A 16,611-nucleotide genomic window follows, 5' to 3' on the forward strand; every position below is an offset into this window, starting at 1 on the left:
CTTCTGGAAGGAGGCAGGAGGCATGGCTCAGAAGGGGGCTTGTTTGTCAGCCCTGTAAGTAGCTGGGAGTTCTCCCACATTTTAAAAGTCAGCAAACATTCATTCATGTGTAGAGGACATATTGAAACAGAATTAAAAGCCGTAAGTGAATCCAGAGTCAGACCTCGGAGAATGTGCATCTTGTGACTATGTCACTGGCTGCATTCGGCGAGGCCGTGGATGGGAAATTGACCCGTAGGCACTGGTGGGGATGGAGGGGCTGATGAGCTCCTGTTCTTGGTGCGCCCACAGAGGCTCCTTTGGGCTCCAGTTTGCAGCTGAGCTTCGTGGCTCCTGGTGCTGCTTGCATTTGGATGGGTGGGTGGTTTAACACTCGCTCGCGTGGGTAACTGGGCTTGTGCACGGAGCTCCTCCGATCCGGGTTCGGTGCATGCACGTCTGCGCGCCTCCCTCCCTCTGCCTGTCCCCTCAGGTGCCAACGGGGCGTGAGAACAGCGGACCTCTTCTGCTGCATCGTTAGCTTCTCTTCCTCATAACTTCTTTAGTCCGGAGGCGTCCACCCCGGTCCAGCTTGCAGAGACACCTTCCACACTGTTTGGCTTCCCTGTGTATCTGAGCCTTTTGAAATGAAAGGTGAGCAGGTGATCATCTTACGCTCGGTCAACCCTCTGTTACCCAGTGACCAGAGGTGCAGAGGAAAGCACAGAAACGTTGAAAGGGGAAGACAGTCTGGGTTAGTGTCTGTTGGGCCGTGGGGTGTAAGCAGACACATGTGCTCACAGCTGGGCTTGCTCTCCACCTTTACGCCTGGTTGCTGCTTTTCCTGCTGACTTTTCCTACGAGTTGCAGAAAGAGGCCCTCTTAGATCACTGCAGATGAGGGACTCATGGATAATCAAGATTATTTTATTTAGATCTCATATGGTTATTCCCTTCCCTTGATCTTTGGGGGGTGGTCATTGAATCTCCTAGTGTTTGCATGACATCGGGTACGCTAGTAAAACTTTCCATGCCTGTTTCTTTACCTGTAAAATGGGGACAGCAGCCCGTACCTGTCCATGATAGACAATCACTACAGCCTCAGTTCCTTGCATCCTGGGAAGGAACATGATTCCGATGCAGGAAGGAAACAAATTAGCCCTGAGACCACACTGCCGTGCCCCTCTGGAGGGGAGGGGCTGAGGGAGACGGGGGAAGAAAGAAGAAAAGAAGGCCTTTCAGTAAACCTCTTAGCTTGTGACAATGAGGCCAAAGCGGACTTTTATGAGAACCACATTTGAGCCCTGGCATAAAAAATAAGAGCAACATACTTTAAAAATTATTTATGATTTTAAGCACATGAAAGGCGTATCGTGTACCCGGGGAGGGTGTAATGGGGAACAGCTGGTGAACATGTGTCTTGCCATTTCTGAGGATGTTCCTCATTCTCCACTGTCCAAGAACAACAGTAATAACGATGCTTCTGCTGGTTGTATTAACAATACGAAAGAGGATGGGGGCGCCTTTTGTGGACCCTGTGGAACGCGGGGGAAGAGCCAGGCCGCCGAGCTTGGTGCAGGCCGAGAGGGAGCCTTTTGCCTTCTTTGGGGACCACGCAGCCCTTCCAAGGATCCGAGGTTTAAGAAGAGAGCCTGGATAGGGGAGTCAGGAAGCCTGGGTTCCAAGGCCTGGTTTCACCCCTGACGCTGGCAATTCCCTGCCCCTCTGAGTCTCAGTTTCCCTGTCTGTCACATAGCGAGGCTAACACTGCTGGGTGGGCCTGGCTTGCCGAGTCTTCTGGACCCTGGTGACATGGAGCCTGTGGGATTCCAGGGTGAGCATCCTGTGTGTGGAGGGGTCATCCTCATCGCCATGCTTCTTCAGCTTCTGGCACAAGCAACCAGTCCACCCCCAGGCTCAGCGCCTGGCACCCAGGAGGTGCCCAGACGTGTCTGTGCTGAGAATGAATGTGTCTTTTTCGTTAAATGTCTAAAACCAAAGAAGGTTACACTTGGATGGTACTTTCAAAGCCGTTTAGTCAAGTTCTGTCTTTTATGATTTGAGAAGTGGGTATGGAGCGGGGCTCAGCCTCGGGCTAATTATCCCCACTGGTGAGTGGACCCCAGGACTCTACCCCGTGCCCCTCGAATGGTGAGCTTTCCATCCTGGCTGGTGGGGAGAGGGGCTGTTCCCAACCCTTGCAGATGGGTTTTCTCCAGCGCCCTGTAGCTTCCTCACACCCCGCTGCCCAGGGCTCCAGGAGGACTGTCTGTAGGATTCTTCATGAAGCTCTGTCCCCTTGGCTGCGCTGTCCTGGGAGCTCTGGTTGCCCTGGTCTCCCCAGACCTACAGCCAAGGCTCCTCAGACCAGGGAGTGTGTGGGCCTCCACCTGTTTTCCCCTTCCTGCCCCTCAGCCCTGGACCTCTCTCTAGGCAGTGAGCTAGAGCGATCCCAGGAGTCACCATTTTCATTTCCTGTCTCTCAGGAACTTGTTACTGCTCAATGTCCAGTATCTTGAAAACTGCTTTCTTAGTCTATTTGGGCTGCTCTAACAAAATACCACAGACTAGGGAGGCTTGGACACAACAGAACTTCTCACAGTTCTTCTGGAGACTGGAAGTCTGAGACCAGGGTACCAGTCTGGTTGGGTGAGAGCCCCCTTCCTGGTTCATAGCTGGCACTTTCTTGCTGTGTCCTCACATGGCGGAAGGGGCTGGGAGCTCTCTGGAGTCACTTTTATAAGGGCACCAATTGCGTTCACAAGGGCACCACTCTCATGACCTAATCACCTCCCAAAGGCCCCACTGTCCAATAGCCATCCCGCTGGGCATCAGGATTCAGGATATGAATTTTGCAGGAACACAAGCATTCTGACCAGAGCAACCATTATTTCATGTTTTTTTTTCCTCTGGGTGTTTTGGTTGGTTCAGGTAGGGTAAATCTGGTCCCTGTTACTCCATCCTAGTGGGAAGTGGAAGGTCCCCAATTCTCTCTTTAGAGATGAAGAATCTGAGAGGGAGAGCCACTTGCCCAGAGTCACACAGCTCGTTAGCATCAGCAAGGACCAGGACGCAGGTCATTCACTCCGTAGACATTAGTGTGCTCCTCCTGTGTGCACAGGGCATGCTCCCTGCTCCCCAGATGCCCACAGTCTGCTGGGGAGACAGACGCGTGAACCACGAGTTAGAGATGAGTGTGGCAAACGTTGTGACACAGGTATTCGTTCACAGAATGCTAAGGAAGCATGACAGCAGGCGAGTGGCTAAAGAGGGCTTCCTGGGAAAGCTGGTACTTGAGCCCAGTGGAGGAGAAGGAGGATAATTCAGGTGGAGAGGGAGGGGAGAAGTTCTAGGAATAGGTACAACACGTGCAGAGGCACAGAGGCAGGAAGCAGGTCCTTTGTCCTCCAAGCTTAGCATCCGTGGTAGCGTGCCTGGGGCCACCCGCCATGTTTGACTGTGGGCATGGGCTGTGTGTCAGCCCGGGTGTGTGTGTAGGGCCTCCATCAGGGCTGTGGGGTGGAGGTCGCCTTGACGGTTCTGGTGGGACTCTGGCCTTTTGCACCGTTTATATTTTTCCTGGAGGTAAATGATGCTATTTGTAGGACTTAGGAGCACCCCTCCCCCCCATCAAGGAACAGTCAGAATTTATCCTGGTCCCATTCCTGGTCCCTCCAAAAACATGCCTCAGACCCCGTTCCCCTTGGCCCGATTCTCTAGGGAGCTCTGCCAGACCCACTGCTAAGAGAAGGTTCAAGACCATCTCGGAGGTGCTCAGCTAACTGTCTTCCAGGACAAGGCCCTGGGGCAGGTGCTGGTTGTTAATCCGCATGGACTGAATACAGGCCCTCCTGGCCTCTGCCGGGCCCGGGCAACCCCGCGCGCCCTTGCAGCGGGTGCCGACAGGCCGGGAGACCTTTCGGCCGGCCAGTGGCTTTGGGCTGTGGCTTTATTCCCCATCCTGGTTTCCTTCTACCAGGGCCTGTTACCTGACGACTGTTCTGTCCCCGGCCTGGGCTCCTGCAGTGGCAGCAACTGCTGTCATCAAGCTGGGTCCCCAGAGATTTATCATTCGTTCGTTCGTTTAACCATAGGGGATGGTTTGGACAGTGTCCTGCCTTCGTGGAGATTGTTTGGTGGGGAGGCTGGACATGAATCAAATAATCATTCAAATAAATGTAAAATCACAACTACCATAAGTGCTGTGAAGGAGAGGAATTTGGGCCCTCGAAATGCTGTGAAGATGGGACTTGACCTTGCCTGGAAGCCAGGAGAGACTTCCCCCAGGAAGTGACAATGGAGTGAGAACTCAAGTGTGAACAGAGGTTGGTGAGGGGGAGGGAGAAGGCGAAGGGTATAGAGTACTAAAAATACTGCCCGAGGCTGGTGGCTGGGTGCAGTGAGCAGGGGACTGTGGGGCAAGGAAAAGGTGGAGACTTCTACAGGACCCCCCAGGCTGTGTGGAGAATTTTGGTTTTTATCATAAGAGCAGTGGGTAATGGTTGTAGACTTTTCCGCAGGGAGGTGACATGATCAGATTTTTGCTTCAGAAACGTCACTCTGGCTCCAACGTGGAGACCGAATTAGAGGTGGACAAAAGTAGGGTTGCCAGATAAAATACAGCATTGCCTAGTTAAATCCAGAGTTCAAATAAACAATGAATACTTTCTTTAGTATCCACATAAGTATGTCCTAAATACTGCAGCGGACATACTTATACAAAAAAATTATTGTGGCTCTAGTATAATTTTTTTATGTGAGTATGCCCTCCAGTTGTCTTTTTTAATGAAAATATTGTTTCCTTAAAAGTTAAAATTTATTGTTTACCTCAAATTCACATTTAACGGGACTTCTTGCATTTTGATTTGTTAAATCTGGCAGCCCTAAGCAAGAGAGGTGGCAAGCCCGTTATTGCTGTAGTTGAAGCCTCCTTAGACTAGGAAACCAGAGGTGGACATGAGGAGAAGTGGACAAAGGAGAAACACCCTCGGTCGGTCCAAGTCTGTCGTTCCGAGGCATCTAGGATGCAGAGCCAGCCAGCTTCCCTCCTGTTCTGAAACTTGAATTGCCACGCACATGCCCTTTACAGACGCATGGTTACGGGTGTGGTGAACACGCCGCAGGACACGTGGCCGCTTGGAACCTGCCCTGAATGACCTATGAGATGTGTTGGGGCACGGTGAAGGGGTCATCTTTCTGCCCGTATCCCTCCAGGCCCAAGGATGCCCCAGAGGTGAGCTCTTTGCATCTAAGTGACCGATGGCAGGAGGGTCAAGAGCTGTATGACAGTAGGGGCAGTAGGGTAAGTTGCACTGTTTTTCCCTGACGATGACTCACGTCGTGGCAGAGGAAGAGTAGAGTGAAGCAGCCAAGGTCGCAGGCTCTGCCACGAGGTTCCGAGGCTCCAGCACTTACTATCTGGATGACACTCTCTGTGTGATCTTGACTGAGGTTCTTAATCCCTCTCGGTTTTTAGAGGCACGTCTTTAAGATCAGTGCTGATGTACATCAAGCCAGGTGCATAGGAGATGCTTAGAAATGGTCTGTGCTCCCAGAAGTAAACGGTCCCCTCGTTTCAGAAGGCTGGCTCCTTCTCTGTGCGGAACCCCGCCTGATGAATTTCTTGATCCACAGCTCTGATGTTTTCCTTGTTCACACCCTTCACTGACTTCCCGTTGCCTCGTGCAGCGGGACCTCCATGCACTGGTCTCCATGTGCCTTTCTGCCGTGAACCGTCATGATTCCCCCATCAGAACCCGAGCACCAAAGAACCAGGCTGTAAACCCTTCTTAAATCCAGCTTGAGCTTTTTTACTTTTTTGGTTGGCTTGGAATGTCTTTGCTGATATCTGTTAGAGCCTTATTCATTAAAGGTATGTATAAGGTGAGGTTAATAGAAGTATGATCAAAGAAGATAAAACACGTGTAGAGACTAAAATAAATGCCTATCACTAGGAAAGTGACTAAACAAATTAGAACTCGTACCCACTGTGTCATATGGTGCCTTCATGAAGGTAGTTCTACGTGGACTGACTTGGAAAGACGTGTACTCGGGATATATTGCTAAACGAGAAAAGCAAATTGTAGAATTATACCATCGTACCTGTGAAGTATGATCACAGGTGTGTTTGGAAAGGGATTCAGTTACATATAATATGTATGGAGAGAGTCAGTATAAAACATACTCCAAATTGTGAATGGAGATTTCCTCTGGAGTGGAGGATGGGGTGGGATTGGAAGTGAAAGGAAGCTGTTAACGTTAGTTAATATACTTTTTGGTTTTGGTCCCTTTTTTTTTTTTGGCCACACCGCATGGCATGTGGGATCTTAGTTCCCTGGCCAGGGGTTGAACCCATGCCCCCTGCAGTGGAAGTGTGGAGACTTAACCACTGGACTGCCAGGGAAGTCCCTGGTTTTGGTTTCTTTGTTTACTAGAACTGTGTTAATTTTGTGATTGAAATTAAGTCAAAATGCATAGAAAAGTGTGTCAGAAGAAATAAATAAACCGGGCTTGTGTTTCGGTTGTTAGATTGGGGAGGTTCTCCCCCTTCCCACTGATTATCATGATTTTATTAAAGAACAGAAAAACAAAAGAAGGTTACCTTTCTGTTCAGGTCCCAACAGAAATGCTGCTCTCCTTAGGAAGCACTTTTCTGATTCTTCAGCTGGATGTGCTGTCTCCTTTCTTTGAGCCCTCAAAGCATTTTGAGTGTCTTTTGTGGCATTTATCTCCCATCGATATTACAAGTGTTTTGTACATGTTTTACAGCCTCTCTAGATTTAAGCATCTTAAGGATATCTTGATAGAGAACACAGCCGGCTTTCAAATCGGAGGATCTGGATGTGGCTCTTATTCTGGTCATCTACTGCAGCAGGACAAATTAGCCCCAGCTTAGTCAGTAAGACACAGCCATTTTATTCTGTCTTACGAATTTTTGCTCAGTATCTTGAGCAGAGCTAGACGGGGTGATTCTTCTCCACGTGGTGTTGACTGGGGTCATTTGGTGGTATCTGGCTTGGGGTTGAGCTGGAATGTCCAAGAAAGCCTCCCTCACACGCCTGATGCTTGGCAGGGCAGGCGGAAGGTTGGGCTCAACCTCGTCCTTTCCCTGTCTGAGCCCTCTCCACGTGTCTCCTCAGACTTCCTGCAGGCGGCTCAGAGCTTCCAGAGACCAAGGAAGACGAAGGCAGGAACCGCCCATCTTCTTAAAGGGTGGAACTGGCATAGTGTCCCTTCTGCTGCACTGGTCAGGCAGCCCCAGAGCCCATCCAGACTTAAGGGGGTGGAAACAGAGATGCCACCTCTTGAATGGAGAAGTTGTATGGAGAAAAAAATCTGTGGCCATTGTTAAGCCACCAGAGCTTTGCTATGACAAGTACAACCTCTGTGTCTCAATGACAACATCCGTCAGTTAGAAAGACCAGAAGCTATAGTGTATGCAGACGCACTCTGTACGTTATGATAAACCATAGGTACTATAAATACCAGTGATTATCTTGGTACTGACGCAGTGCTTTACTCAAGGCAGGTACTCACTAGGTGCTTAGTACTTTGAAAGCAGACTCATTTATCAGATGTCTCCTAAGAAGAGCACAAGAGAAGTGATGCTGGATCATCACATAGGGGCGTGGTCTGGTTGTAGAGTACAGACTTGGGATTGGGTTGACACGAGTTAGATCCAAGCAGTCGCCCAGTTGCTATCTGTGTGACCTTTGTTGACTCATCTCACTTTTTTGAGCCTTAATTTCCTCATCATAACAGGAGAGTAAATATTATCTAGCTGGCTGGGTGCAGTGTGTGTTGGAGCTCATTTGAGTAAAGCCCTTAGCATGGTGACGGTCACACAGTAGGTTTTCTGTGATGATATAACAAAGATGTATAGAAAGTCTGGACTCGTCACTGCGCTCCTCCTTCCCTGCACTGGTCACCTCCATTCGCACAAACAGTTGAGGGGGTTCACCGCCTTGTGAAAACGGGAGGAAGCGCAGGACCCTCCTGGTGGCGTCCCCAGTCTCGTCCTCTCCCCAGAGTGTCCCCTGCAGGGGGAGTCTGAGCCCCCAGCAGCTCTGGCTGTGAGTCCTTCTCCTCTGAGTGTCAGACGCGGCCTCCTTCTCACACCCGTGGCTTTGCCTCCGTAGACCTGTGTGATCAAGTCAGAAGGCAGCATCGCGAAGGCATTCAACGAGCTCCTGCAGAAGCTGAGCGCGCCCCTGAAGCCCCGAGTGCCCGAGCACAGTAGCAACAGGATGAAAAACCTCTCCTACCCGTTCTCCAGGGAGAAAATGTACCTGTGAGTATTGGAACTCTGGGGGTGGGGCTGCGTGGGGGATGGGAAGGGACATCAAGCACCCCTTGGGGCCTCAGCTCGTGAGCTGAGGGCCCGGGTGCCTGGGAGATGGGGGAGGAAGCCTGCTCTCAGGGTGGAGTACTCCCTGTGTCTGCCTTCCCAGTCCCTGTCCCTGAGCGAGATGATCGCAGATGGCTCCTGAATGTTCATCCCGTGGCTTCTGGGAAAACCTGCCATTTCAGTCCCTTTGCGTGATGGACGGAGAATCAGGGAGCAGACAGCCAGAAACTTCGGGACTCTGTGAGCAGAGTGGTCCGACACCTGTTTACCTTCTGCTCTGTTCCCAGTTTAACAGGGTTTCAAGATTCTGTGATAATCCAGAGAGACGGTGGGTGAAGCTTCTGGACGTCTGTCTTCTCAGCTGCCAGCTCGTGCCCTCACTGACCCAGAGGAGGGGAGGGAATAAGTTTCCTTGTCAGGGATGGCCTTTTGGGGAGCCTTTGGAAGGGGGAGTCGTGGTTGGAAAGTGGGAGATGCAGAAGCCAAGCACTAATTCTGTTTTAGGAGCTAATGATAAAATAAGAAGCTATCAAGAGTGATCAGAGAATCGAGTGAGAGAGGGAAAGGAATGGGCTTGGAAAGGAAGAAAAGATACAGGATCTGTGCTTTTGGAGGAGATGGCATTGATGGGCTGTGTTTCTGCCATTCATTGGGTACCATCTCTGCCCATCTTTGCCATGTTAGATAACAATTCTGTACACATGCATATGCTCCCTCATTGAATTTTTACCCCTTAATGATTCTGGTACCAATTCTGGTCACCAGTTCCAATGTGCGTGTGGGTTTTCCCGCACCACCAAGAAATTCTCCGACACCAGCTGGGTGCCCTACAATTCAACTGAATTCTGACACGGTTTACCTGGAAATACCATCAGATTGCTCAGGCTGAGGGCTCAGTGTCACAAGACTGCCCCGCACTTCAGATGCCTCAGCAAGTCCAGGTTGTGACCTGTGCTTCTGACCGACCGGCTACAAGTCAGAGGTTCTCACGACCCCCTCCTTGCGTTCGACTAATTTGCTAGAGTGGCTCACAGAACTCAGGAAGCCAGTTTACTCGCTGGATTACCAGTTGATTATAAAGGATGTTGAAGGATACAAATCAACAGCCAGGTGAAGAGATACATGAGGCGAGGTCCCAAACAAAGGAGCTTCTGTCCCCGTGAGTTTTGGGCTCAGCGTGAAAGCGTTTTGATTCACCAACCCAGAAGCTCTTCAAACCGCATCTTTTTGGATTTTTATGGAGGTTTCATTCCATAGGCGTGATTGAATCAAATCACTGGCCATTGGTGATTGATCCAACCTCCAGTCCCACCCTGCTCCCTGGAAATCAGCGGGTAGGACTGAAAGTTCCAACCCTAACTCCTGGTGGTTTCCCTGGCAACCAGCCCTATCTTTAGCGGCTTTCCAAAAGTCACCTCATTAACATAAACTCACTGGTGGTTGAAAGGGGCTTGTTATGAATAACGCAACACTCCTGTCACCTTTATGTCTCTGAAGCAATTTCAGGAATTGAGGACAGGAGACCAAATACTATAACAAAAGATGCTCTTATGGCTCAGAAAACGCTCAATGGCTCTTATGGCTCAGAAAATTCCTAGGGCTTGGGAAGCTGTGAGCACAGTGGATGAAGACCAAAATATATATTTTTTATAAATCACAGTGTCACACTCCCATTGTGAAGCGGCCGTCCAGATATAACTATCCTTCTATTATGGAGAGGAAACCAAGGCCCAGGATCTGTCCAAGGTCATGAAAGCTTAAGTGGCTGGACTGGGATTGGCACGTTGACCTCCTCGCCGGCTGTTGTTTTTGCACCCTGTGCATCCTCCACATCTCCCCTTCCTTGAGCCCTTTCTACACACCGGTGCTGGCATCTGACCTGCCACCTCCCACACGGCTCCATTCACTCAGCTTCTGTGATCCTTCCAGGCCAGTTCTTCACCCCCAGCCAGAATATGCTCTCCATCCTCTGAGTTTTCATAGCAATGGTCTGCATGTGGTCACATTCTCCTCTGCATCAATTGCTTGGAAACACCCCCCCCAACCCATCCCCAGTGGCTGGGCTCCCAGGGGGCCGGGGGCATGGTTCAGGTGTCTGTGTGCCCTCCAGCACAGTGCCCTAAGGACAGTCATACAGGTGTTTTTTTTTTTAACATCTTTATTGGAGAATAATTGCTTTACAATGGTGTGTTAGTTTCTGCTGTGTAACAAAGTGAATCAGCTATATATGTACATATATCCCCATATCTCCTCTCTCTTGTGTCTCCCTCCCACCCTCCCTATCCCACCCCTCTAGGTGGTCACAAAGCACCGAGCTGATCTCCTTGTGCTATGTGGCTGCTTCCCACTAGCTATCTATTTTACGTTTGGTAGTGTATATATGTCCATGCCACTCTCTCACTTCGTCCCAGCTTAACCTTCCCCGTCCCCGTGTCCTCAAGTCCATTCTCTGCGTCTGCGTCTTTATTCCACACAGGTGTTGTTTTGAGTAAAAGGTCAACATTTGAAGTTTACAACAGACACAGGTCTTGCATAATTGGGAATTTGGTATCTAATTTCTGTGACAACAGTGACAACATTAAATGAAATTTTGAAAAATAGTTATAACCCCAACATCCTGAAACTGCACTCTTTTCTGTTGTTGTGTTTTTGTTTTTTTTTTTCCCAGCCACACAATGCGGCTTGCAGGATCTTAGTTCCCTGACCAGGGATGGAACCTGGGCTCTCGGCAGTGGCACTGCTGAGTCCTAACCACAGGACCGCCAGGGAGTTCCCTGTTGTTGTGTTTTTACTGTCTTTGTCCACACACAGGAATCCTTTTTATATACTTTCACTTTTAAAACGTATCATAGTATAATGTTTTTCTATGATAGTCTAACTTTTTCTACAGTATTTCTGAAGTTTTCGTAATTATAGTTTTCAATGGCTGTATGATAATCTATCCTTTAGGTTTTGGAATTGTGTCTTAGCTCCATAATCTTTGTTATAAGTAAGTTTGTAATGAACATTTTAATTTATGGACCTTTTTTTTCTGCTGAATTCATTTTCCCAGTGATACATTTCTATGATAAGTTTTCAGAATTACTGGGTCAGAAAGAGTGTAAATGTTGTGAGTGTGTGTGTGTCTTACACATCTTGCTATGTTGCTTTCTAGAGGCCTGGGGTGACAGTAGTCCCAGGACAAGGATAATGAAATGAATTGACCTGCTTTCTTGGTATCGCCAGGTACAACATCCAGGACAAGGACACCTTCTTTGATAATGCTACCCGTAGCCGCATTGTAAGTAAACCGGTTAACCAGGTGCTTCACCAGGTGTGGTGGGCTCGGGAGGGGGAGAGGAAGCCTGAACCCCCTTTGGCAGGGCATCTCTCGCCTTCCCTGCTGCCTCCCATCATCCTTTGCTTGGAGTTGCCTAGCAACTGGAAGGAGCGTCCAGGAGCTTCCCAATCCCAGTATCGAAATAGCCAACAACTCTTCTCACTCTTGGCTTGAGGGGCGGGGGATCTTCTCTTTATGGTTCTCCACCCAGGCCCTTCTTGGAATCACAAAAGCAGGGAATGTCAGAGCTGGGGGGGACTTTCAGCTAGTCAGATGACCCCCTTGCTTGACAGTTCAGGAAACTGAGGCTCTGAGATGCAATGAATTGAAAAAAAATTCAGGCAGATCGTTTGTGTCCAAATGAGGGCTCATTGCTGGGCTGCTGAGTTTCTTTCTTTCATTCCCAAAGAAGTCCTGCGCATTGCGGTCACAGGGAATGCTAAAGCTGGGCAGTTTGTCCAAGGACAAAATTACCAGCCCGTTCAATAGGAAGCCAACATTTGTGACTGTAGCCATTCTTCTACTGTCTTTTTGCCTTTTGCAGTCAAGGTTTTGGATTTTGCAGGATGGTTGATTCCAGTGAAAATCTACATAGGGCCTGGGCCTTGCGGCCCCAGTTCTGAGCTGTAGGGCACCTCGGTTCACTGATCCATTTATCCCCTCCCCCCCTGGAGAGCATCTAGCCTATGGACAGAAGAGGAGAGAGAAAAAGGGGCCCAAGGAACGCTGGTCACTTAGGCCACAGTGGAAACATGGCAGTGTGTTTCCATTGATCCCTAGGAAAGAACTTAAGTTTCAACAGGAGGAGGAATAAGTGTTAGATACCTAGAGGACTTCCAAGTCAGCAGGGTGATGAGAAGGGTAAGGCGGGGGGCAGGTGACTGGAGGAAGATACAGAACGTTTCCACGTCACGCTGAAAACACGGCCCTGGCTCTTTGCTTGTAGGATGGGCAAGAAAACACCTCAGGTCCCTTGGCCTAGTGTTCTAGGAAGATTTAACACGGGCATATGATTTCTTTTATCTCTTTTATCTTCCTACAGTAAAAAGCATAAACTTCCCATTGTTTTAGTTGATGCTGTTACAAGCTGTAACTCTCCCCACAGCTTGGATCCCACGACTGGGGGGGACGTTATAGGGCATTGTGGAAATTACCCGATAATTGCAAAGTGCTTGTAAAATAATAGGCTGCCATATAAATGCTGTTCCTAATTATTATTGCAGTTGGATACTGCATCGTATTAGAAGTGAACTAAACATTCTTGGGCCCCATTCTGCTGGAAGTTAGTTATTTACCACTCCCTCTAGGTCTGTGGCTGGAACGTGGGAGTGTGAATGATGATGGACTAACACATCTTTTCTCATTCTGGAAGCTTCTTCCTTCCCCTCCTGCCCTTTTCCCAGTGCACCGCACATTGTGACGGGGGGAGCAAAGGGCTTTGGGTTTTGTCTTGGGGTCTGCTCTGCCCTGGGCTTTGGTCTGAGGACTTTGCCTGCATCTCCCTGTGCCCCCTTCCCCGTGGGCATCTGGGTAGCGCAGCTGTCTGTCCCAACGCCGACTTCCTTCCTGGAGCCGGGAGCAGGCTTGAGACCCCTTGGAGGGCACTAGTTGGCCTGCAGGCTTACTCTGCCCTGGGTCCCTGCTTCCTTGGCTGGGGTGCTCTCAGCACCGCCCCCCCGCCCCGAGTGAGCGACAGGGTCCCTGCAGGCCCCGCAGTCGGGGCTGTTGACCTGTTGATGGTGCAGCGGTCACCGAGCAGCAGCCTGCCGTGTGCCCAGGATGCGCTGTGACACCTGGAGTCTTGAGGATGTGTGGGACCTGCTCTGACTGGGGAGGCGTGATAAGGACTTGGGGGAAAAGCAGAGAAGTGATAGCACCAAGGACCAAGATGTAGGTGGCCCTTTTCTAGTTGCCAAAGCGCTTTCATGGGTCCCCAAAGCAGCCCTGAGAGACAGCTCCATTGCAGGGGGGCCACGGGCCCTCAGGACCTGCAGGGAGCTCGCTCAGGACCCCTCAGCGGCAGGGCCCCCCCCACCCCCGCCTTCCCTCCTGGCCTCCTCCTGGGCCCTCCAGAGGGATGTGAGTCTGGCCTCCCCTTCCCTCCTGTAACCGCAGTCAATTTATAGGCTTTTCTTTATTTTGCGGGGCGGGGTGGCAAGCGGGGGCTGTGTGCGTGAGGGGTTAGATGCCTTGTTGGAATGTCCGTGAGCTTGGCACATGCCTGCCCATCCCTGCCCCCCCATCCCCCACCCCGGGCTGGGGGTGCACCATGTGGCCCGGACGCTCACGGCCGAACTGTCGTCTGTTTTAGGTGCACGAGATCCTGAAGCGCACCACCTGCTCTCGAGCCAACAACGTGATGGGTGAGGACCCTCCCACCGGGGTCTGTGCTGACGGGCTGGGGGGCCAGGGAGGCTGAGAACAAGATAAACAGACGCCCGCATGGAGGGGACGCCCTGCCTGCCCCCATTTCTCATGGGGCTGGGGCTGCCCCCTGACCTCCACCCCGGGTCTCTGTCCTTCCTCTCCTTTCCTTGGATCCTTGCTGACACCTTTCACTTGATCCTGAAAATTCATCTCCTCTCCCTTCACAGTCTCCAAAAGGTTTTAATAACCACCCAAATCATGGCAGGTTTTAATTTGTTTGTTTTTAAGAAGAAAGGCATCTTAGAGGCCTTTTAGTCCAAGCCCCTCACTTGATGTCAGAGAAACTGACTCCCAGAGAGGGTGAATTCGTCTGGCGGTACCTCTTCTGAGTTCAGCATCCTTGTCACCACTGAACCTGTCTGGCTAAACCTGTTTGCCTTGTGGTTTGGTTTTTGAACCTGGGGATGTTTGTGTTTGAAGCAGGACCCTCAGTGTTTGGGAGCTTGCAGTATAAGGCAGGCGGTCCGGATGCTGACGGGTGGTGGAGGGGACACAGGCGCTGAGCTTAGGTCCACGCGCGGTGTCCTGTCCACACGATCCCCCTGCAGGTGGAATGCTCTTTCCAGAGGGGCTGCGGTCACTCATCACTCAGAACATACCCTGGGGTGACAAACCTCTGGCTTTTGAGGCAGCTTTTAGTTGAAAAGAGTCATTCAGAGGCAAGTCTAGGGAATAAAGTAGGCCGTCAAGCTGAGGAACAATAACCACGATGGCAGTAATAATAGCTGACGTTGGAGAGTTATGTGGGGTCCATGTGCTGCCTGAGGACTGAGGGAGGGGGTTGAAGAGGGACTCAGAGCAGGTGCCGTGTGGTGACAGCATCATGAGAGCAGGTGCTATGGGATGACAGCACCATTAGAGCAGTGCGGGCCCTCTCAGGGGGGCGACTGTGTATGACTGCTTTGATGTATTCATGTCTCGACAACATTTTAAATACCGCTCCAGTGTTCAAAAATCAAATCTTCTCTGTGGTGTTGTTTGTCTGGAGTGCGGTGCTGATGAGACGAGACTCTGAGTGAGCGAGGCGATGCGTTGGCCCCTCAGCCCCGTGGGATGGACCGAAGCCCTCACTTGGAGCACTGGTAACCGAGGACCACCAGAGGCATCAAGAGGTCTGAGGATGTAGTTTGTATTTTCTCATGGCCTCCATCAAAGTTCTGGAATTTACCCTCACTTCTAGTCCAGTTCACTCCTTGGTTCCAGTAATCTGCCTTTTATTCACTCACACCCTCCTTGCTTGGACCAAAACTGCTCCCTTGGGTGTCACAGGTGACTCCGTCCTGCCCACGTTGCATGGCTTTTTCCTCCGTCTTCGTCTTCCTGTATCCTTCCAGACCCTGTCACTGAACCTCCATCTTCTGATAGTGGGTACCCAGCGAGGAGACCAGGGAGGATCCTGCTTCTCCTTCCTGGACCACACTTTCTTTGCTTCCTCTTCCTCCTCCCCCATTTTCAAGGTTGTCTTCTCCACGTTCCCTTGGCCTCCTGACGCTCACTCTGCACAGAAGTCGTGCAGCCGTGAATTTCTGTTTCCCACTTCTCTCCCCCATTGCACACCAGCCTTTCCAGCGGCCAGCTGGATACCTCTCCACTGAGATATTCCCAGAACCTTGAAATCAGCGTCTGGCTGTGCCCATTTCCATCTCATTCCTCTCTCACCCTGTCCGTCTCTCCTGCCTTTCTTCCTGTTAATGTGACTGCTGCCCTCTCTGGTTGTGCTCCTGCTCTTCCCTTTGCTGGGATGTCCTTCCCCACGTCTCACCCGGGCCCACCCCCAGACCAAATACCTCTGTCCCCCAGGGTCTCCCTTTATGCCCTCTCCTCGGAACTCCCATCAAGTCTGATGTCTTTCTTGGTGATTATCTGTGTCCGTGGCTTAGACCCCCGAGACGGTCCTTGAGATGTGTGTGGATCATCTTATATCCCCCAGTGCACTCGGCTGGCTGCACGTTCTGCTCAAGTCGATTTGCTTTAGTGAATTAATTGAACGTGCTCAGCCGGCTAGTGTCATAGCAGGAGCTGGTGAGTTCCCTGTGATGTGTGTTTGTGGACAAATGGCTTAACTTCTCTCCCACCCAGTTTTCCCTTTTAGGTAAGAATTACGTGTCTTGCAGAGTTTTTGTAAAGATTAAATGGGAAACTGTTAGTTTGTTTTGTAAACTGGGAAGTCCTTAAAAACTAAAGTTTGTTTTGAGGGACAGCCTCCAGATTGTTGAAAAGTCATTAGAGACCCTCTGCTTTAAGACAGCAGTTTTTTTCCCTTTGAGGATCTGTTTGTTGGTTGGTTTGTTTGTTTTCCGATGTCACAAAGTCAGACATCTTAAGGATTTTGTTGTTGAGTAGTTTTCAAAAATTTCTTTCTTTTTTGACATTCAGAAAACATTTATTGAGCACCTACTATGTGTCAAATGACGTTATAGAAACAGAGATGGCAAGATGAATTTGACCTACTTTCTGTTCTTGCGGGGCTCTTAGTTTAGCCATGTGGACAGACATGTAAACAGATAATTATGAGATAATCTGGTAGGTATGATATTAGA

The 16,611-nt window shown here is 50.2% G+C and overlaps 1 protein-coding gene across 1 annotated transcript in view; it reads left to right on the plus strand.

Annotated features, from left to right (window-relative positions):
- ANO2 (anoctamin 2) overlaps positions 1 to 16,611 on the plus strand; it is a gene marked incomplete at both ends in the record, with an annotated part of 323,071 nt that overhangs the window by 68,678 nt on the left and 237,782 nt on the right. The window contains 3 exons of the mRNA XM_079714644.1: positions 8,117 to 8,268; positions 11,551 to 11,605; positions 13,956 to 14,007. Coding sequence (XP_079570770.1) covers positions 8,117 to 8,268; positions 11,551 to 11,605; positions 13,956 to 14,007 — 259 coding nt within the window. The remainder of the gene's footprint in view (positions 1 to 8,116; positions 8,269 to 11,550; positions 11,606 to 13,955; positions 14,008 to 16,611) is intronic.

This window comes from Hyperoodon ampullatus, assembly GCF_949752795.1.
Source record: "Hyperoodon ampullatus genome assembly, chromosome: 11".
NCBI classification, from domain to species: domain Eukaryota; kingdom Metazoa; phylum Chordata; class Mammalia; order Artiodactyla; family Ziphiidae; genus Hyperoodon; species Hyperoodon ampullatus.